The sequence below is a fragment of the Oncorhynchus masou genome, chromosome 5 (genome assembly GCF_036934945.1).
Source record: "Oncorhynchus masou masou isolate Uvic2021 chromosome 5, UVic_Omas_1.1, whole genome shotgun sequence".
In the NCBI taxonomy this organism is placed as follows: domain Eukaryota; kingdom Metazoa; phylum Chordata; class Actinopteri; order Salmoniformes; family Salmonidae; genus Oncorhynchus; species Oncorhynchus masou.
In genome coordinates, this window is record NC_088216.1 from 57,131,228 (window position 1) to 57,153,911 (window position 22,684).

Consider the following 22,684-nt stretch of genomic DNA (forward strand, 5'->3'; position numbering starts at 1 on the left):
CAACAAGTGTGATAGCTATCATCAGCACCATCAGAGTACCTCCAGTACCTCTAGTACATCTAGTTTGACTGTCATTCAATAACTGTTCTACTGAAAAATGAGAGGAGTGTAATATCAACATAAACTGTTATTCCTTTCCACACTGAACAGTAGGGTTGCTTGGTGGGACATTGCATTGAAGTGAAGTGAAGGTTTATTGGGGAAAATGTGTGCTCACAGTCTAGACCTGTATGGCCTCTCCAAATTGCCTGTGTCTTAGAGAGCTCAATGATTTAGTAGTAGCCATCTGGGGGAATGACATAATTGAGTTATTATTTCATGATGAAGGCATTTCACTCAGGCAGCACCCTGGCAGTGGGAAAGGGTACTGTAAAACATTCTCATCCATTACAAATCTTCTAGAAAGGGAAAAAAGGGGGGGGGGTCCCGTTGTTCGTAACTTCTTTTGTAAATCATTTTGCTGCTACCGTCTCTTATGACCGAAAAGAGCTTCTGGACATCAAAACTGCAATTGCTCATCTCAAACTGAAGGAAGAGTTCTTCTTAAGTGAGTCTGATGGGAGGGAAATACTACTACAGACACCCAACCAGGCCCAGATTCCTGTGATTCGTGAAGAACGAAACTGAGATTTAGTGGAAAAAGTTCAGAGTGCCTTGCGAAGATCAGGTGACAAGTGGAAAATCTGCCCTTGCCTTACGTCCTGCTAGCTAATGTTCAATCGATGGAAAATAAATGGGATGAGCTGAAAGCACGTATAGCCTACCAAAAGGACATTTAAAACTGTAATATCTTATGTTTCACCGAGACGTGGCTGAACGACGACATTAAGAACATACAGGTGGCGGGTTATACACTCCATTGGCAGGACAGAACAGCAGTATCTGGTAAAACACAGGGTGGGGGCCTATGCATATATGTGAACAACAACGGGTGCACAATATCTAAGGAAGTCTTGAGGTTTTGCTCGCCTGAGGTAGAGTATTTAATGATAAGCTGTAGACCACACTATCTACCTAGAGAGTTTTCATCTGTATTTTTCGTAGCTTTCTACATACCACCACAGACCGATGCTGGCAGTAAAACCACACTCAATGAGCTGTATACCACCATAAGCAAACAGGAAAACGCTCATCCAGAGGCGGCGTTCCTAGTGAACGGGGACTTTAATGTAGGGAAACTTAAATCAGTTAAACCTAATTTCTATGTCAAATGTTCAACCAGAGGAAAAATAACAACTGACCTTTACTCCACACACAGAGACGCGTACAAAGCTCTCCATTTGGCAAATTTGACCATAATTAAATCCTCCTGATTCCTGCTTACAAGAAAAATTAAAGAAGGCAGCACCAGTGACTCTGTCTATAAAAAAGTGGTCAGATGAAGCAGCTGCTAAACTACAGGACTCCTTTGCTAGCACAGACTGGAATATATTCAGAAATTCTTCCGAATGCATTGAGGAGTACACCACATCAGTCACTGGCTTTATCAATAAGTGCATCGAGGACGTCGTCCCCACAGTGGCTGTACGAACATACCCCAACCAGAAGCCATGGATTACAGGCAACATCCGCACTGAGCTAAAGGATAGAGCTGCCGCTTTCAAGGAGTGGGACACTAACCCGGGAGCTTATAAGAAATCCCACTATGCCATCCGACAAACCATCAAACAGGAAAGAATCAATACAGGACAAAGATCGAATTGTATTACACTGGCTCCGATGCTTGTCGGATGTGGCAGGGCTTGCAAAATATTACAGACTACAAAGGGAAGCACAGCCGAGAGCTGCCCAGTGACACGACTCTACCAGACGAGCTAAATTACTTCTATGCTCGCTTCGAGGCAAGTAACACTGAAACATGCATGAGAGCACCAGCTGTTACAGATGACTGTGTGATCACGCTCTCCGCAGCCGATGTGAGTAAGACTTTCAAACAGGTCAACATTTACAAGAATGTTCAACCTCTCCCTGTCTGAGTATGTAATATCAACATGTCTCAAGCAGACCACCATAGTCCCTGTGCCCAAGAACATTAAGGTAACCTGCCTAAATGACTACCGACTTCTAGCACTCACATCTATGGCCATGAAATGCTTTGAAAGGCAGGTCATGGCTCACATCAACAGCCTTATCCCAGAAACCCTACACCCACTCTAATTTTCATACCGCACCAACAGATTCACAGATGATGCAATCTCTATTGCACTCCACACTGCCCTCTCACACCTGGACAAAAGGAACACCTATGTGAGAATGCTATTCATTGACTACAGCTCAGCGTTCAACACCACAGTGCCCTCAAAGCTCATCACTATGCTAAGGAGCCTGGGACTAAACACCTCCCTCTGCAACTGGATCCTGGAATTCCTGACGGGCCGCCCACCGGTGGTATGGGTAGGTAACAACATATCCTCCACGCTGATCCTCAACACGGGGGCCCCACAGGGTGGGTGCTCAGCCCCCTCCTGTACTCCCTGTTAACTCATGACTGCATGGCCAGGCACGACTCCAACTCCATCATTAAGTTTTCGGATGACACAAACTAGGCTTGAACACCGACAACGACAAGACAGCCTATAGAGAGGAGGTCAGAGATCTGACCGTGTGGTGCAAGGACAACAACCTCTCCCTCAGCGTGATCAAGACAAAGGAGATGATTATGGATTACAGTAAAAGGAGGACCGAGCACGCCCCCATTCTCATCGACGGGGCTGTAGTGGAGCAGGTTGAGAGCTTCAAGTTCCTTGGCGTCCACACCACAAACAAACTAACATGGTCCAAGCACACAAAAGAGGGCACGACAAAACCTATTCACCCTCAGGAGACTGAAAATATTTGGCATGGGTCCTCAGATCCTCAAAAGGTTTTACAGCTGCACCAGCGAGAGCATTCTGACGGGTTGCAACACTGCCTGGTTTGGCCATCTGCTCGGCCTCTGACCGGAAGGCACTATAGAGGGTAGTGCGTACGGCCCAGTACATCACCAGGACCAAGCTTCCTGCCATCCAGGATCTCTATACCAGGCGGTGTCAGAGGAAGGCCCTAAAAATGATCAAAGACTCCAGCCACCCTAGTCATAGACTGTTCCCTCTGCTACCGCACGACAAGCGGTACCGGAGTGCCAAGTCTAGGTCCAAGAGGCTCCTACCCCCAAGCCATATGACTCCTGAACATCTAATCAAATGGCTCCCCAGACTATTTGCATTTGTTTTGTATTTTCACTGTAAGGTCTACACCTGTTGTATTCGGCACATGTGACAAATAACATTTCATTTGAATTGTGAACTTGATCGTGGTTTATGGGCATTCTTAAATGCTTTGACAGCTTCCACATGCTCTATAGTGGAGATACTGTGAGGGACTTTACAGAATTAATGCAATTATGCTTTGGGCATAAGAAATGGATTGAACTCAATAAACTGGCAATCACATGTAGAGAGAGCATGGAGGAACCGCCCTTCCCAAAGATGAAGAGTTACCTAAATGTTACGCTTCTCACCAGCAAACAGTCAACAACAAAAAAATCCCAGGGATATACCCAGCCGTACAATGCACACTGTCACCCAAAATGAATCCAAAGCCATTGCCAGTTATTATTCTAGTGCAGCTGCTTTGGAATCTAAAGAATGAATGGATGACGTGCTGATGAATGACTGAATGTATTAATGACGAACTAGGACTGAGGCAGGTTATCTACTCCACTATTCTATTTAAGTGTATTAAACTGTATTAAACTCTAATTGCGCACAGAGTTTTTGGATTGAGTAGGAATGACATTGGCTCTCGCTTGTGTTTGTTTTGGGTAAACACATATCTGGTGTTTGAAGACCATACATGCAAATGTGATATTATCATCATACCATGGCCTGTAATTGGCCTGTCATTACAAATGGGATCTTGCCACATGCTAGCTCCTAATAATCTGACCATTCTCTCCAGCACAAAGCTATTCAAAATTAAAGCTAGTAGACTAACACACAATAAACCATGGGGAGGCTACATGTCAGGACAGAGAATAGAATTAGAAATTAGAATACTAGAATGGACATGAACCTTCTTATGATGGGATAAAGGTAAACCATTTAGGTCATGGAGTTGGTCAACCAGGGTTTGAAAGTGCTGTGATAAGGTATTGTGTAAATCAAGGAATTTGAAGAATTGATCTGCACTGTATGTTTGTTACCTAGCTAGCCAGACAGTTTTAGAGGAATGATTCCTATAAAGAAATGTATTAATTTAGTGATAATGCCCGAGAAGCCAGTGTTTGGAGGATATATTGGCATGCATGTTGTTACAGTGCCAATATATCCTTCAAATTATGGCTTCGAGAGCATTATTACTTTTATACAACGGGTCACCAACATCTTCAAATAATGATTGAAATATTTTCATTAAAAAATTTATTTTGAGGAATTTACTCATACTATTTCATCCTTCAACAAGATATAGTCCCGACACAAATCTAATGTTCCTACCCAAGCTGGCTGGTCAATCGTTCTACTGGTTTGGTTGACCCAGTCATTCAGTCTTTTGTTCTGCATCTACGGACGCGACCCAGTTGTTCGTTCTATATGTCCCATTGCCATACATTCTGGCAACGTTCTTATCCCTTGCTTGCTAGCTCGACAATTACGGCTAATTTACAGTCACATCAAACAATGCATCCAGAATAACAGCAAAGTAGCTGCATTTGTTTAAGCTGTTTGCTTGTGACATTTATTTGGATACATCCATAACAATGAGTTAATGATGCGCTATTTCGCCTGGCGTAGAAAATGTGCTCTCTCGTCAGGACACTTGTTCAGAGGAGCTAGCCAACAACACAGCCACTTCCATTCAAACTGAAGGTGGAAAGACAGCAAACTAGTTGCACTTCGTTTCACTTGACATGTTTTCTATTGATAGTTCTTTGTATATATCCATAACAATTCATTATTTCGACTGTTTGAGAAAAGCTGCCTGCCTGTCTGTCTCATCCCGACACGATCATTATTTATTTATTTCACCTTTATTTAACCAGGTAGGCTAGTTGAGAACAAGTTCTCATTTACAACTGCGACCTGGCCAAGATAAAGCATAGCAGTGTGAACAGACAACACAGAGTTACACATGGAGTAAACAATTAACAAGTCAATAACACAGTAGAAAAAAAGGGGGAGTCTATATACAATATGTGCAAAAGGCATGAGGAGGTAGGCGATTACTATGGGACATCTAGAGATCGAATTTTAATATTGAAAAAATGCAAGGTTTATACAAATCACAGCTGTTTCAATATTCAAATGAGTCTAAAAGAAATGTGAGATAATGTCTAGATGCTTTTTATAGTGGAGATCAAATTTACAAAGTGACTGGCTGGGCTAATGTGACAGTGGATTATGCAGTCAAATTGAACAGAGTAAATAGGCATTTAACATCATTGATTTTGCCGGTGGTCATTTGTGGAATATACACTGGCTGGAATGTGGTTTTAACCAATCAGCATTCAGGATTAGACTCACCCATTGTATAACTGCCAACATTCCATTTGTAACGGATGTGAAACAGCTAGCTTAGTTAGCGGCGGTGCGCGCTAAATAGCGTTTCAATCGGTGAGTCACTTGCTCTGAGACCTTGAAGTAGTAGTTCCCCTTGCTCTGCAAGGGCCGCGGCTTTTTTGAAGCGATGGGTAACGATGCTTCGTGGGTGACTGTTGTTGATGTGTGCAGAGGGTCCCTGGTTCGCGCCCGGGTACGGGTGAGGGGACCGTCTAAAGTTACACTGTTACACATTCAAACAATACAGTGAATCCACAGCCATACACTGGCTGAAATCATTTGATGATAGGATTTGGACAAGTTGTAAACGCAAGTACTGATATTGTATAACATAATAGCATATTTTAGAGTCTATTTATACAGAAAATGTGTATAAAACCTGTATAAATTGTATTCAAAATGACAATATTTTAGGCTCACAATAATTATATTACACAATTTCTGATATATCGCTTTACTTTTATTTTCCTGCATAAGTAAAATCAGGGGCTGAATCCCAAATCACCCACTTTTCCTTCCCCTCGCAAGCTGTGGGAGTGAAAATGATTGAGGGTGTAGGGGCTAATTAGACCTTCAGACAGCCACTTCGACCGAGCCAGCAAGGCTGCAGGCTTCAGAGTGAAGTGATATTCAGACATGCACTGCAATATGAGTTTGTGCAATTTCAGAGACGTGAGTAATTACAGCGGCAACAAAAATTATGTGAACCCTTAGGAATTACCCGGAGTTCTGCATAAATCTGATCTTCATCTAAGTCACAACAATGGACAAACACAGTCTGCTAAAACTAATAACACGCAAACAATTATATGTTTCCATGTCTTTATTGAACACACCATGTAAACATTCACAGTGCAGGGTGGGAAAAGTATGTGAACCATTGGATTTAATTACTGGTTGACCCTCCTTTGACTGCAATAACCTCAACCAAATGTTTTCTGTAGTTGCATATCAGACCTGCACAATGGTCAGGAGGAATTTTGTACCATTCCTCTTTACAAAACTGTTCCAGTTCAGCAATACGCTTGGGATGTCTGGTGTGAACTGCTCTCGAGGTCATGCCACAGCATCTCAATCGGGGTGAGGTCAGGACTCTGACTGGGCCACTCCAGAAGGTGTATTTTCTTCTGTTGAAGCCATTCTGTTGTTGATTTACTTCTGTGTTTTGGGTCGTTGTTCTGTTGCATCACCCAACTTCTGTTGAGCTTCAATTTGCAGACAGATAGCCTAACATTCTCCTGCAAAATATCCTGATAAACTTGGGAATTTATTTTCCCGTCGATGATAACAAGCTGTCCAGGCCTCGAGGCAGTAAAGCAGCCCCAAACCATGATGCTACCTCCACCATATTTTACAGTTGGGATGAGATTTTGATGTTGGCGTGCTGTGCCTTTTTTTCCTCCACACATAGTGTTGTGTGTTCCTTCCAAACAACTCAATTTTAGTTTCATCTGTCCAAAGAATATTTTGCAGCAATGCTTTTTTTGGACAGCAGTAGCTTCTTCCGTGGTGTCCTCCCATGAACACCATTCTCGTTTTGTGTTTTACGTATCGTAGACTCGCCAACAGAGATGTTAGCATGTACCAGAGATTTCTGTAAGTCTTTAGCTGACACTCTAGGATTCTTCTTAACCTCATTGAGCATTCTGCGCTGTGCTCTTGCAGTCATCTTTGCAGGACAGCCACACCTAGGGAGAGTAGCAACAGTGCTGATGGACGTCAAGGCTTTTAGAGATACTTTTTTAACTGTTAGGTATGCGTAACTGGCTGTAAGGGAGTCAGGTGCAGGAGAGCAGAAGTTGGTTAGCCAAAGGAGCCTTTTATTTCGGCGAACAAAACACACGGCACTAAGAACACTAAACACAATATGGGTTGACATAACCCAGCGCAAACCAGTCTAGTGTGCACATACACAAAACAATTCCACACACAGACATGGGGGGGGGGGACAGAGGGTTATATACAATTCTAACTACTGAGGGAATTGAAACCAGGTGTGTAGGAAAACAAGATAAGACAAATGGAAAAATGAAAGGTGGATTGGCGATGGCTAGAAAGCCGGTGACGTCGACCGCCAAAGGCCGCCCGAACAAGGAGAGGAACCGACTTCCGCGGAAGTCGTGACAGTAACCCTTTCCAGCTTTATGCAAGTCAACAATTAGTAATTAGCCTAGGGTTTCACATACTTTTTCCAACCTACACTGTGAATGTTTATATGAAGTATTCAATATAGACAAGAAAGGTTCAAGAAGACTGAGTTTGTCTATTGTGACTTCGAGGAAGATCAGATCACATTTTTTTGACCAATTTATGTAGAAATCCAGGTAATTCCAAGGGTGTCACATACTTGTTCTTGCCACTGTATTATGCCACGTGCACTTGTTTATCTCTGATTTCAAGACTTGACACATGTAACAGATTAAATACAGTGCATTCTAAAAGTATTTGGACCTCTTTAGCACATTTTGTTACGCTACAGCCTAATTCTAAAAGGTATTACATCGTTTTCAATTTCCCTCATCAATCTATACACAATACCCAATAATAACAAAGCAAAAACAAGGTTAAGAAATTTTTGCAAATGTATAAAAAATAAATAAATAAAATAAATAACACACATAAGTATAAAGACCCTTTACTCAGTACTTTGTTGAAGCTCCCTTGGCAGCGATTACAGCCTTGAGTCTTCTTGGGTATGATGCTACAAGCTTGTCACACATGTATTTGGGGAGTTTCTCCCATTCTTCTCTGCAAATCCTCCCAAGCTCTGTCAGGTTGGATGGGGAGTGTCACTGCACCGTTATTTTCAGGTCTCTCCAGAGACGTTTGATCGGGTTCAAGTCCGGGCTCTATCTGGGCCACTCAAGGACATTCAGAGACCTGTCTCAAAGCCACTCCCGCGTTGTCTTGGCTGTATGCTTAGGGTCATTGTCCTGCTAGAAGGTGGACCTTCACCCCAGTCTGAGGTCCTGAGCACTCTGGAGCAGGTTTACATCAAGGATCTCTCTGTACTTTGCTCTGTTCATCTTTCCCTCGATCCTGACTAGTCTCCCAGTCCCTGCTGCTGAAAAATATCCCTACAGAATGTTGCTGCCACCACCATGCTTCTCCGTAGGGATGGTGCCAGGTTTCCTCCAGACGTGACGCTTGGCATTCAGGCCAAAGAGTTCAATCTTGGTTTCATCAGACCAGATAATCTTGTTTCTCATGGTCTGAGAGTCCTTTATGTGCCTCTTGGCAAACCAATATGGCTGATATTTCTATTCTGAAACTTTTAAGGCTTGTATGAATTTGCCCCGTTAATAATTTATTAGGATCTCTATGGGACAGAGGAGGCTTATCTTCCATTCTAGTAATGTGGAATTTCTGAAGCAAACCATAGGAACATAAACCTTCTGTATATCAAGTATTTGGATGACAAGCACTTTACAGATAACTAACCATGCATGAAGTCAAGACAAGTACAGGCAGGAGCAGTGGTCAAACCAATAGCAACTTTTCTCTGTCTAATGACAGTGGTATAAAATAACGGGCCAAACGTTTGTGAGCTACTCCGCCCAACCGGTACATTTATGTGTGCCCATTGGTCACGAAGAGCAAACCGAGACAGGAATTGACATGATCCTCCCGGAAGGGTGCATTTGGTATGAAAATAAATCTGCGCGGTATTATACAATGAAACATAGCTAGTAGCCCCAGTTTCTTTCTAAATGCGTTCTTCTAACCACTGTTTATAGAGAACTATCACCATGGCCAATTTTAATGAAGCGGATTTACCACCAAATCTGACTTGCCTCAAAGTAAGTGCTAGTTCAAAACTCCCTCATTGACAAGCTAACGGCGACGTCATCGAGCTACAGTCTAGCTACTTCTTACAATTACTATTTTCGCAAAATAGCCCACACTCCATGATAGCAAGCTAAGGTTAGTTAGTACAGAATATTTGTCAGACAGCAAGTTAGCTAACTAACTTGCTTTTATTGTTTTGCCTTTTAAAACATGATGCATAATAGCCAGCTAGCTAACCCAGTAGTGTAAACAACAAACTGACACTATTCTTTCTGTATGCAGAATGTTGATACCCTTCTTCGATGTCCCATTTGTTTTGAGTTCCTGAGTATCGCAGTGATGACAAAATGCTCTCACAACTGTAAGTTAACCGGATATAATCCCCAGACAAACTATCCAGCGTTAGTTTTCAAGACCATGTTATAGCTATAGCCTGGTGTGTAGATGGCACCACTTGTCTCTTAACAATACAGTATAATCACACCTGATTATGTACATTTCTATTTACAGTCTGCTCTTTGTGCATAAGAAAATTTATGTCCTACAAGTTGCAGTGTCCAGTGTGTAATTCAGTAAGTATGATCCCTGATGGTACTGAATGCATTGCATCATTGTGACAATTAAGCTGTCTTTTTAATTGAATCTGTTTAAGCGTTCCATATGTCAAAATCAGGCAGGCATGTATTTTTCTCTATTTTAGCCTACAACAGAACAGGACCTAAGAAACAACCGGATACTGGATGATCTGGTCACAAACTTTCAAACTGCAAGGTACCTGTATTGTATATGAAATAATTACATGATATGCCGGTAGAAAAATGTAAACATACTGTATCTAGCCTATTTCTCTTTCTTATATTACATAGAGGCATCTCCTCAGGCAGCTAGACACCCTACAGCACATCTGTGCCTACCTATATGACAGATGAAATGCCAAATCATTATAGAGAAACCACAAAAATGTATATTTTGAAAAAGCCATCAAGCTCAGTGTTTGAAGGCTGAGGGTATGCCTGATACCATAAGCCCAGCTGGCAGGTTCCTTTCTCTGTAGAAAAATGTTATTCAAAGGCTTGAAAGTGCATATTATTTGCATAAAATGTGTATTACTTATATAGAGTGCACAAAACATTAGGAACTTTCCATGACAAACATACCTGGTGATTCCAGTTGGAAGCTATGATCCTTATTGATGTTACCTGTTAAATCCACTTAATCAATGTAGATGAAGGGGAGGAGACATGTTAAAGGATTTTTAAGCTTTGAGATAATTGAGACATGGATTGTTTATGTGTGCCATTCAGAGGGTGAATGGGCAAGACAAAAGATTTAAGTGCCTTTGAAGAGGAGGTATGGTAGGAGGTGCCAGGTGCCTCGGTTTGTCTGTCAAGAACTGCAACGCTGCTGGGTTTTTTGCACTCAACAGTTTCCTGTGTGTGTCAACGATGTTCCACCAACCAAATGACATCCAGCCAACTTGACACAACTATGGGAAGCATTGGAGACAACATGGGCCAGCATCCCTGTGGAATGCTTTCGACACCTTGTAGAGTCCATATCCTGACAAATTGAGGCTGTTCTGAGGGCAAAAGGGGGTGCAACTCAAAATTTAAGAAGGTGTTCCTAATGATTTATACAGTCAGTATACAAAACCATTCAAAAGTGCTGTTTTGAGCAGGGTTTCCCAAACTCGGTCCTGGGGCCCCCGTGGGTGCACGTTTTGGTTTTTGCCTTAGCACTACACAGCTGATTCAAATAAAGCTTAATGACGAGTTTGTTATTTTATTCAGCTATGTAGTACTAGGGCTTAAACCAAAAAGTGCACCCAGGGGGGCCCCAGGACCGACTTTGGGGAAACACTGGTTTTGAGGACTGCCTTTTAATACACTTTTTGTGCCGATGTTTGGGGATGCCATTTTAAATGTTGTCATTTCAGAATGATAATCCTGAGGATAAAATGGAAGGAATGATAACAATGTCCTTTTCCCTCCATAGTAGCAGGAAACACTGTTAGAGCAAGTCAATTCAATGTTGTGCATACTTTGGCCTTGGGAATGGCAGTAATGGAGTAATGAAAACGACAGAAGGGATATTTACTACAGTACACCAAAAACATACCATCAAACACAAACACAGGAGAGGATGTAAGCATAAAAAAGCCAAGGAAACAAAAATGAATTTGAAAGATTAGGAATGCATGTCAGGGGATGCCACTGTTATTGACTAGAATTTAATTTTCACTCTGGTGAACAACATTTAAACCATTTTTATCTAACATCTTTACTACTTACCTGCTACTAATACACATCTAAATTGTGGATTTCCCTTTATAATCAAATGGGGATTTATATTTAATGTACCTGAGCTATATTCTTTTTTGCATTGCATTATTTCCTATTTACTACAATGCAATGCTGTTGTCAACAAGACTATGTCCATGGCATGATATTGAGTCAATCACATAAAATATATTTGCACTTCTGTAGTAATTCCACACATGGATGTTTCCAGTAAATAAGTCCACTGTTTTATGAGTATTTTATGAGTGAGCATAAAACATTATGTTTTTGCCCAGGCAGGATTTGAGGCTGCAGGCAGCAGACTTGTCTCATGGTGCTGCTGTTATCAATGTTTAAACCATGCTGCTCACTCACGTCAATCATCTGAATGGCGTCATCCCTCAGAAAGCTCTAATTTACAACCGAGGAATTTCAGATGGCCATTGGGGTTTGGAGAGAATGGCTTATGTGGCTGCCCTCTCCTCTCTCCTTTAATTTCCTGTTTGTCTAGCAGGGAGCATGTGAAAGAGAGGTACACCACCACGGGGGACTGGACCCTCAGAAAGCAGGATGTTTACAGAGTACCCATTTGTTCATTTCCCTGCTGTCTGAGATGCAATCAAATAGCATAGTCCTTGCTTTGTACTGTATGTCTTGATTCTCATCTACTTTTTGTCCTTTCTGAAATATGTTAATTTTGCTGAGTAGCCTACCTAACTGATCATGTAGTTATTTAATAAGTTGTTATTAGGCTAGATACTTGATAGCAGGCCATAAGTATCTGACCCTAAAAGCAAACTATGAGCTATTTTGATACTTTGGGCTTGAGATGCTATTTGTCCTAGGTAACATTTTCTCCTCTGTGTGCAGGAAGCTGCCTGGCAACTTTAGAATCAATATCCTGGGACAGTTGAAATGCAATTAGACTCTCGGCTTTAAGGAGGCTGTATTGACTCTATCCGGTCCTCTGGTGACTTCAGGTCTGCTCATCCATGATCAATGAGCTCCCAAAATCCTGGCCTCTCTCCCCGGCCTGCCGCTGACCCCCACTCACCTTTGGGGGGCTTCTGGCCTGGCCTGCTATTTATTATCAGCTCTTTAATCTAACGCCCGCTGTTATGACCATTTCTCTACCACTTTGTGTTTGGACAGTTGCATAGCGTTGTGTCAACAAAATGACAACAAGAAACCAAGCAGCATCGAAGACTTTCCTTTGGCCTTTAGCGTAACGTATTTCCCTCCCTATATGGATGTTGTTTTTAATGTAAATGGTCTTAGTAACTATCAGGATGCCTTTTCCTCTGGGAAACTGGTTATTCCTGCCTCAAACCATGGGTCTCCTCTCTTCGTTGTTATTCACAATGGAACTGCGCTCTGTGCCTCTGAATAGTAAATCAGGCAGGCAATCAGTTCAAACTGTCATGTAGGCTTAGATTATCTCCAAGTCATCCCTTCCTCCGTGACCTAGGCTCAACACATGCCAAATCACACCTCGTGTAGGGGAAGCAGTACATCGACACTCTTCCCTAAAGGCCATGGAGGTACATAGATGTGTGTGTGCTTGTGGTGCGCATCACTGTTGCCCACTGTGCCAATAACACAGATAACTCATTGGTTCTCTCATCTAATTACAGATATAGTTAACTCCAATCTATTCCATTTCCTGTCTTAATTTAGAATCTATGAATAGTCATCAAGCACAAAGAGAATAGATTATTTAATGTTTTATTAACTACACTATTCTCTACTTTGGCAGATTAACCTCAGCATCTTTCAACCTCTGAAAATTGTGGCTAATGATGTTCCTACTGGGTGATGTATGGAATAGTGGAGGAAAGGTCTATGATGTAACTCCGATTAGAAGGCAATAGGCAGTCAGTCAATGTCCCTCTGAGGTGCGCTGTTTATTATGACAAAGCCCAGACTCTTCCAGGGTTTTGTCCAGCAGATGCAGGATGAGTGTAACTAAGTGGATCTGAGTGAGGCAACCCAGGGGAGATTCAGGTTGGTCATATGCAGTATTTACAAAGTTTGACTCCTGACTCCGTGCCAATGCTGGAATGAGAGAAGCCATACAAGAATGACAAAGGCACCCATTTAGTCTATGCTTATTATTTGTTTTGTGGCTTGCTGTTGTATCGACTCCCATAACCCAAGTATTGGCATTTTGATGATCTCCATAAAGATTGCTTGCAATGAGGTTAGGTGGAGCATGCAGTGTGTGGAGTCTGTTTGTGTAGAGGCATTTCTACACTTCTAAGCCCACATTTCTACTATTGAATAAGGGTGGGACTTCTTTCAATTCTGACTTTGATCTGCTACCAACCAAGTCATGGTGGGCTTAGTAAATCAAATCAAATTTATTTGTCACATACACATGGTTAGCAGATGTTAATGCGAGTGTAGCGAAATGCTTGTGCTAGTATTAGTGAAACTTACATGGTAATCAATACTTTTTAAACAAACACTACTGCTTTGGTTTAAAGGGGTAAATGAACAATCTAATATCATTAGAAAAAACAATGTTTGCGTGTGTGTATTTATACTTAGCCTTATAATAGCCTCCAATACCCTACTCAATAAATTGAATGCAGTCTATCACATTGCCATCCGTTTTGTCACCAAAGCCCCTTATACTACCCACCACTGCGACCTGTACGCTCTCGTTGGCTGGCCCTCGCTTCATACTCGTCGCCAAACCCACTGGCTCCAGGTCATCTACAAGACCCTGCTAGGTAAAGTCCCCCCTTATCTCAGCTCGCTGGTCACCATAGCAGCACCCACCAGTAGCACGCGCTCCAGCAGGTATATCTCTCTGGGCACCCCCAAAACCAATTCTTCCTGTGGCCGCCTCTCCTTCCAGTTCTCTGCTGCCAATGACTGGAACGAACTACAAAAATCTCTGAAACTGGAAACACTTATCTCTCTCACTAGCTTTAAGCACCATCTGTCAGAGCAGCTCACAGATTACTGCACCTGTACATAGCCCATCTATAATTTAGTCCAAACAACTAACAACTCTCCCCTACTGTATTTATTTATTTATTTTTCTCTTTTGCACCCCATTATTTCTATCTCTACTTTGCACATTCTTCCACTGCAGATCTACCATTCCAGTGTTTTACTTGCTATATTGTATTTACTTCGCCACCCTGGCCTTTTTTTGCCTTTACCTCCCTTATCTCACCTCATTTGCTCACATTGTATGTAGACTTATTTTTCTACTGTATTATTGACTGTATGTTTGTTTTTCTCCAGGTGGAACTCTATGTTGTTGTATGTGTCGAACTGCTTTGCTTTATCTTGGCCAGGTCGCAATTGTAAATGAGAACTTGTTCTCAACTTGCCTACCTGGTTCAATTTAAATCAATTAGCCTAGGCTAAATGTTGGAATTTTTCCATGAAACCAAAGAAACGTCAGTGTTATTGGTGGATCGCGTGACATGTCCAGTCGGGCTCTTAATTTACTGTTAGAATAGTAGTATACACAATGTGCAATTTCAAAATTTGGTTGTGCATCAGCAGTTTTTCTCTTGTTATGTCAGTCATTGCCATTCACTTACTTGGCCATGTCAACTAAAACTTTTTAGATTGCGAGGTTAGTCTAGCCAGTTATCTAAACTTGTAGTAATCATGGCTGAATACAGCCCGGGGCATGCAGGGCACGTGCCCAGGGGCCCTGATCTTCACGGAGCCTCCATTGATTTTGTTAGTCACTCTCACTTTGGTATCATTATTAACATGGCATAAGTCATTGCATAATGTGTAGAATTGCAGGAAATTAGCTTAAAATGTTTTTATTCATTAGAATATCATAGAGGGTAAACACTGAGAGTGGAGCCTTCGGCTCCTCAAAGCACAAGATGCCCTCCTGATACCCTGGCTGCTTTACGTGATAGTGTTACTGCGACTAGATGTGTTTTTCAGATGACATGAGAGCATTTGAAGGAGTGAGCATATACAGTATACTGTATATACATGTCAAATATTACTGCCCACAAGACCGCCACCTCTTCATTAAGTGCATTTCATTTAGACTGGATGCGCATAATATTGCCTGTGGCTTTATATTTACTAATAGAGGCATGGGGTAAGGTACTGGGAGCAGCTGAGCACCTGTCCGAGTGGGAGTTTTATGGCCTTTCCTACACCGCATGGTGTGTGCTGTGAAGGTGCTGGCTGCCTAGCGTGTGCTGTAACCTGCTCTAATGCTCAGAGCGAAGACAAATAAAAGGGTTTCAATATGGAAAGCAGAGCATTGCACACCTCATTGATTCCACTTTATGGCCCAGTAATGGCTCTGCAGCTACCAGCTCTTGTTTGCTTTCCACATTTCCAAGATTGTGGCCAACTGGCCGACTCGTTCTCGCTCCGCAAGAAAGTGCGAGATAATTGGACATGTGCAGTTTACGTCAAGGGGCTCACATTACTGTCAGCAGCATTTATTGGCAGATAACCCTCTCCTATTTCCAGTGGGCCCCAAACCTTTCCTTCTCTAGAGAGTCTGCATGCGCCTGTTTTTGTTTAGTAAATTAGTGAACGTTTGTTTCACTGTCACTGTGTGTGTGTCATTTTTGGTTGGTGTGCATATCTGTGAGGAATAGTCAATGCATTTTATCAGACTACTTAGACCTGGAGGATTTGTCAGCTCTGTCCTCTTGTTCCTCTGTTGTGAGCAACTCATTGTATTTCTTCAGTCTCACACTAAAGTTCTAATGTTCTTTTCTCCCGCCTGCTTATCCCAGGCAGAAGTTGTCAAAAGCTAATTTCGACTCGCCTCCATTATCCCCGAAGACCCCAGCCTCTAATGTCAAGTGTAAAACACACAGACAGACCAGGGGCCCCAAGAAGAATGGCTCCATCCTCAGTCACTTTTTCCAGAAGGGGCCAATCACTTCCACATCATCTCTCACTACAGAGGCCCCGCCAGCACTTCATACACAAACTGTGAAAGTAGACCCTGGTCATCAGGTCTCTGTGAATGAGGAGCCCATGGAGGAGATACCGGCCCAGGTGCTGGTGTCTGTGAAGATTGAGAAGATGGACATCTCCATGACAGGGCTGTTGTCTCTGGCTGACTCGCCGTCCACATCACAGGACATGAAGCCTGTAGTTAAAGGTAAGGCCTGTCTCCAGGAAGGAGTCTCCCGGAGGTCGTGTGTGTGTGTGTGTGTGTGGTGTGGAGAGACTAATGATATTTTCCACTAGAACATTTAGAATTTGAGGAAGACTTGGCTGCCAAAACACAGTATTTCTAATGCATATGGGCCTATGCTTAAAATGGGAAAGCAATGTTAGTTGTACTTTTTTTCATTGTACTAGCTGCATAGAATATTCATGTCAATTTAAAATGATGGATGATTTCAATGCTACATGGAACAGTGGCCATTTCACAATGACCACGTTTACATGCACACAGTATTCTGAATAATAGCTCATATCCCGGTTAAGGTCTTATTCAGGATAAACTGTTTACATGCATTAGGGCCCTATAAAATATGCGATACGGAGAACACGGACAGAATCAAGGAATCCAGACCTGAAAAGGAATTTAACAATATTTAAAAATGTATTGAATTTATTAGGGAATCAACTAAAAGTATTGAACATTTATTAATTTGTCCAAGTTTATCATGAGACCTGAACAGAATTCATCAGTGATTTATATTTCCTGCATCTTTCTGAAGAGGCAATGAGAAATCCCCATCTGTATGTGCGGTGCGCATACACTTTGTGTAGCCGTTAGGGATGATGCAAATGAAAATTCTTCTGGTAGATGGAAAGGTATTCCCAAAAACCTTCTCGATGTAAATGTTAACTACTGTACAAAGTAGCCTATGCTTACCTGGCAGAATGATATCATGATTATTTGCATCAAACCAGTGGGTATTTAACTCTACCATCACATGTGCGCTACAAAAACATGGTTAAACAATAGCCTCTTGCTAGGTAAGCACTGGAATTAAAGGGTAACTTCACCCAAAATATATATATATACAGTGGGGCAAAAAGGTATTTAGTCAGCCACCAATTGTGCAAGTTCTCCCACTTAAAAAGATTCATTTAATTTGTAATTTTCATCATAGGTACACAACTATGATAGACAAAATGAGAAAAAAAATCCAGAAAATCACATTGTAGGATTTTTAATGAATTTATTTGCAAATTATGGTGGAAAATAAAAAATTTCTCAATACTTTGTTTATATACCGTTTGTTGGCAATGACAGAGGTCAAATGTTTTCTGTAAGTCTTCACAAGGTTTTCACACACTGTTGCTGGTATTTTGGCCCATTCCTCCATGCAGATCTCCTCTAGAGCAGTGATGTTTTGGGGCTTTTGCTGGGAAACACGGACTTTCAACTCCCTCCAAAGATTTTCTATGGGGTTGAGATCTGGAGACTGACTAGGCCACTCCAGGACCGTGAAATACGTCTTACGAAGCCACTCCTTTGTTGCCCGGGCGGTGTGTTTGGGATCATTGTCATGCTGAAAGACCCAGCCACGTTTCATCTTCAATGCCCTTGCTGATGAAAGGAGGTTTTCACTCAAAATCTCACGATACATGGCCCCATTCTTTCTTTTATACGGATCAGTCGTCCTGTTCCCTTTGCAGAAAAACAGCCCCAAAGCATGTTTCCACCCCCATGCTTCACAGTAGGTATGGTGTTCTTTGGATGCAGCTCAGCATTCTTTGTCCTCCAAACACGACGAGTTGAGTTTTTACCAAAAAGTTATATTTTGGTTTCATCTGACCATACGACATTCTCCCAATCTTCTTCTGGGTCATCCAAATGCTCTGTAGCAAACTTCAGACGGGCCTGAACATGTACTGGCTTAATAAGCAGGGGGACACGCCTGGCACTGCAGGATTTGAGTCCCTGGCGGCGTAGTGTGTTACTGATGGTAGGCTTTGTTACTTTGGTCCCAGCTCTCTGCAGGTCATTCACTAGGTCCCCCCGTGTGGTTCTGGGATTTTTGCTTGTGATCATTTTGACCCCACGGGGTGAGATCTTACGTGGAGCACCAGATCAAGGGAGATTATCAGTGGTCTTGTATGTCTTCCATTTCCTAATAATTGCTCCCACAGTTGATTTCTTCAAACCAAGCTTCTTACCTATTACAGATTCAGTCTTCCCAGCCTAGTGCAGGTCTACAATTTTGTTTCTGGTGTTCTTTGACAGCTCTTTGGTCATAGTGGAGTTTGGAGTGTGACTGTTTGAGGTTGTGGACAGGTGTCTTTTATACTGATAACAAGTTCAAACAGGTGCCATTAATATAGGTAACGAGTGGAGGACAGATGAGCCTCTTAAAGAAGAAGTTACAGGTCTGTGAGAGCTAGAAATCTTGCTTGTTTGTAGGTGACTAAATACTTACTTTCCACCATAATTTGCAAATAAATAAATAAAAAATCCTACAATGTGATTTTCTGGATTTTTTCCCCTCATTTTGCCTGTCATAGTTGAAGTGTACCTATGATGAAAATTACAGGCCTCATCTTTTTAAGTGGGGGAACTTGCACAATTGGTGGCTGACTAAATACTTTTTTGCCCCACTATATATATATTTTTTTACCAGACCTCAAGTGGTCTCCAGTTTAACCATTGTTATGGACTTGGAACATCCAATTTAGTTGTTTTTCTATTTAAAAAAGTGTGATTTTTGAGAGCGAAAACAGGAAAACAGATACCTGGAAAACTAAACAGAGAGAACAATTTAGGAAAAAATTAAATGTAAAAAAAGAAAACAACATATTTTATAGTGCCCTATCATGCACCTTTGGTATCCCACTCCTGAGTATCCCTGTATCTCAGGGGAAGCTCCTCAGAGGAGGAAGGGGAGGACCATCCTTTTCAGTGAATTTCATAAAATGTCTAATAATAAAACGTTATCTAAAAGTTATCCCTTTTAGATAAAACTATGCTAAATATATTCACTTCACCAAATAATTGAAACAGTAGCCTCAACAGTACTCTGTAGGGTAACACAGTGGAAAGCTAGATTGAAGAAGCGAGAGAGAGCTTCACTTAGTTTGCAAATGTAGCTCGCTAGTTTAGCTTGCTCAAACACCTGGCTCAAACCGAGAGAGATGCTATGTTAGCTAGCAGGCTAAGTGAAAGTGGAAAAAATACAACTCTGGTAGCTTTTGGTTTTAATCATTTATTGCCACCGGGGCCTGCCGGTGTAACTGCTAATCTGCTTGCTGACTGTACACTGTACTGCATGATTGTAGCGGGTTTACTAATGATTTAGTTCTAGTAGCTATGTTGGGTATGACGTCTGCTAATATGGTGACAACAATGTAGGCTGTGTGTGTAGCGGTTATGATGTGAAGGTTTGGCTTGGAAAGGTTTTTTCACCTGGTCACAGATAGCTGATGTATTTGTTGTGCACTGAAGCCCACAAGCGAATGGAAGAGGTGAGAGTAGGAGAGCAAGTAGCTGCGAGAAGGAATTATGCAACGGAACGGAGATAAACATACCTGCATTTGTTCATTATAAATTCTTGTTTGCAACTGTTGGACTAATGACTACACCCTAGATCGGCTAGATGCAGGAAAGTGTGCAAGGCGATATTGAATGTGTCACTGTCTGCCACCTTGATTACTCAAATTTCTCTTGATCTACGTTGTAAACATTCATTCATAGGCTAGGTTGTATCAATCTCATTATGGGTATAGGGGAAATTAGAGTATCATCTAGTAGCCTAAACCTGTCTGTTACATTAAGCCGGGTAAATAGAATATGAATGACAGTCATCCAATATGCTGTAATAGGCCATGCTCATAAAAACAATAAAAAAATGCCTTAAAAATGCCTTAAACGGCACCAACCGCCACTGCTGAACCATGAAAAAACAGAATATTCTTATTTTTCTGCATATCGTTTCCGATATTAGGTAGGCTATTTGTTAATCAATTTGTCTATAACTATACTGAACAAAAATATAAACGCAACATGTAAAGTGTTGATCCCATGTTTCCTGAGCTAAAATAAAAGATCCCTAACATTTTCCATATGCACAAAAAGCTTGTTTCTCTGAAATGTTGTGTGAAAATGTGTTAACATCCTTGTTAGTGAGCAATTCTCCTTTGCCAAGATAATCTGTCTACCTGACAGGTGTGGGATATCAAGAAACCAATTAAACAGCATGATCACTACACAGGTACACCTTGTGCTGGGGACAATAAAAGGCCACTCTAAAATGTGCAGTTTTGTCACACAACACAATGCCACAGAGGTCTCAAGTTTTGAAGGAGAGTGCAATTGGTATGCTGACTGCAGGAATGTCCACCAGAGCTGTTGCCAGATAATTTAATGTTAATTTCTCTACCATAAGCCACCTCCAACGTTGTTTTAGAGAATTTGGCAGTACGTCCAACCGGCCTCACAACCGCAGATCCCGTTTAACCATGCCAGCCCAGGACATCCACATCCGGCTTCTTCACCTGTGGGATTGTCTGAGACCAGCCATCCAGACAACTGATGAAACTGTGGGTTTGCACGACCAAATAAGTTTTGCACAAGCTGTCAGAAACTGTCTCAGGGAAGCTCATCTGCGTGCTTGTTGTCCTCACCAGGGTCTTGACATGACTGCAGTTTGGCATTGTGGGCAAATTTTCACCTTCGATGGCCACTGGCACGCTGGTTTAAGTGTGGTCTTCACAGATTAATCTCGGTTTCAACTGTACCCTGCAGATGGCAGACGTGTGGGTGAGAGGTTTTTTGATGTCAACATTGTGAACAGAGTGCTCCGTGGTGGTGGAGTTATGGTATGGGCAGGCATAATCTATGGACAACAAACACAATTGCATTTTATCGATGGCAATTTGACAAGATCCTGGGGCCCATTGTCGTGCCATTCATTTGCCGCCATCACCTCATGTTTCAGCATGATAATTCACGGCCCCATGTTGCAAGGATCTGTAAAGCATTCTTGGAAGCTAAACATTTCCAGTTCTTCCATGGCCTGCATACTCACTAGAAATGAGCATGTTTAGGACGCTCTGGATTAATGTGTACGACAGCATGTTCCAGTTCCTGCAATATTCAGGAACTTTGAACAGCCATTGAAGAAGAGTGGGACAATATTCCACAATCAACAGCCTGATCAACTCTATGTGAAGAAGATGTTGTGCTGCATGACGTAAATTGTGTTCACACCAGACATTGACTGTTTTTCTGATCCACACCCCTACCTTTTTTTTAAAGGTATCTGTAACCAACCGATGCATATCTGTATTCCCATTCATGTGAAGTCCATAGATTAGGGCCTATTGAATCTATATAAATTGACAGATTTCCTTATAAGAACTGTAACTCAGTAAAATCTTTGAAATTGTTGCATGTTGCATTAATATTTCTGTTCAGTATAGGTACATGACTTGCTCACCAGAATGTTATAGATCGATAGAATGAATGCATCAACAGTCTAGACATTGATAAAATAATCTCTTTTGTTTCTCCTTCACTCGTGGAGTGAAGATGTTTTTCAATTTCCGCGCAACATTTTCAAATGACATCACTTTGTTGACCGGTTTCAAGACACTGAAAGCTGTGAAACGATCCAACATGTTTCTGACTGTATTTCAGTTCATCTTGGATTCTTATTTTATAGGGTTGAACGTGAAACACTGTCAGATTTTATATCACTGAAAAGAAATTGCGTGCATTCACATTTTCTCAAAAAATGAAATCATATTTTTCCCTTCCTGTTCCTGAGACAAACATTTGGTCTGTCTGCAGGAGTTAATATTATAAGGTTACATCGGCGGCCTACAGTCAGTGTCCAGACTTCAGATACTATTCTAATTAATAATGTTCCCATCTGAACTTCAAAGGTGATACTATGTTAAACTGAGCCTACACAGACCGAGAAAAGCAAACGGTAAACTGGATGAGATGTTTACTTGCCACAGTGTCCCGTCTAAGATTAGCATATCACAGGCATCTTATTCAGGTTTCTCAAAACAGGGAATCAAGCTTATTTGGGTTATTGTAAACAGAATATGTTGTTTATATGCGTCAACTTGAAAATAGAATACTTGAGCATCCCAGGTAATAACGGGATATTTTGTAGT

The 22,684-nt window shown here is 41.7% G+C and overlaps 1 protein-coding gene across 4 annotated transcripts in view; it reads left to right on the forward strand.

Annotated features, from left to right (window-relative positions):
* The first annotated feature begins 9,131 nt into the window (after positions 1–9,131).
* The window catches only part of LOC135539930 (E3 ubiquitin-protein ligase RAD18-like), a 76,587-nt gene continuing 63,034 nt past the window's right edge, over positions 9,132–22,684 (forward strand). For 3 of the 4 annotated variants that reach the window (XM_064966198.1, XM_064966199.1, XM_064966200.1), the window contains exons 1-5: positions 9,149–9,337; positions 9,609–9,687; positions 9,837–9,898; positions 10,027–10,097; positions 16,351–16,724. In XM_064966198.1, coding sequence (XP_064822270.1) covers positions 9,287–9,337; positions 9,609–9,687; positions 9,837–9,898; positions 10,027–10,097; positions 16,351–16,724 — 637 coding nt within the window. In that variant the 5' untranslated portion in view covers positions 9,149–9,286. Of the gene's footprint in view, positions 9,338–9,608; positions 9,688–9,836; positions 9,899–10,026; positions 10,098–16,350; positions 16,725–22,684 lie in introns of all 4 variants that reach the window. The other variant, XM_064966197.1, reaches the window with a different exon arrangement.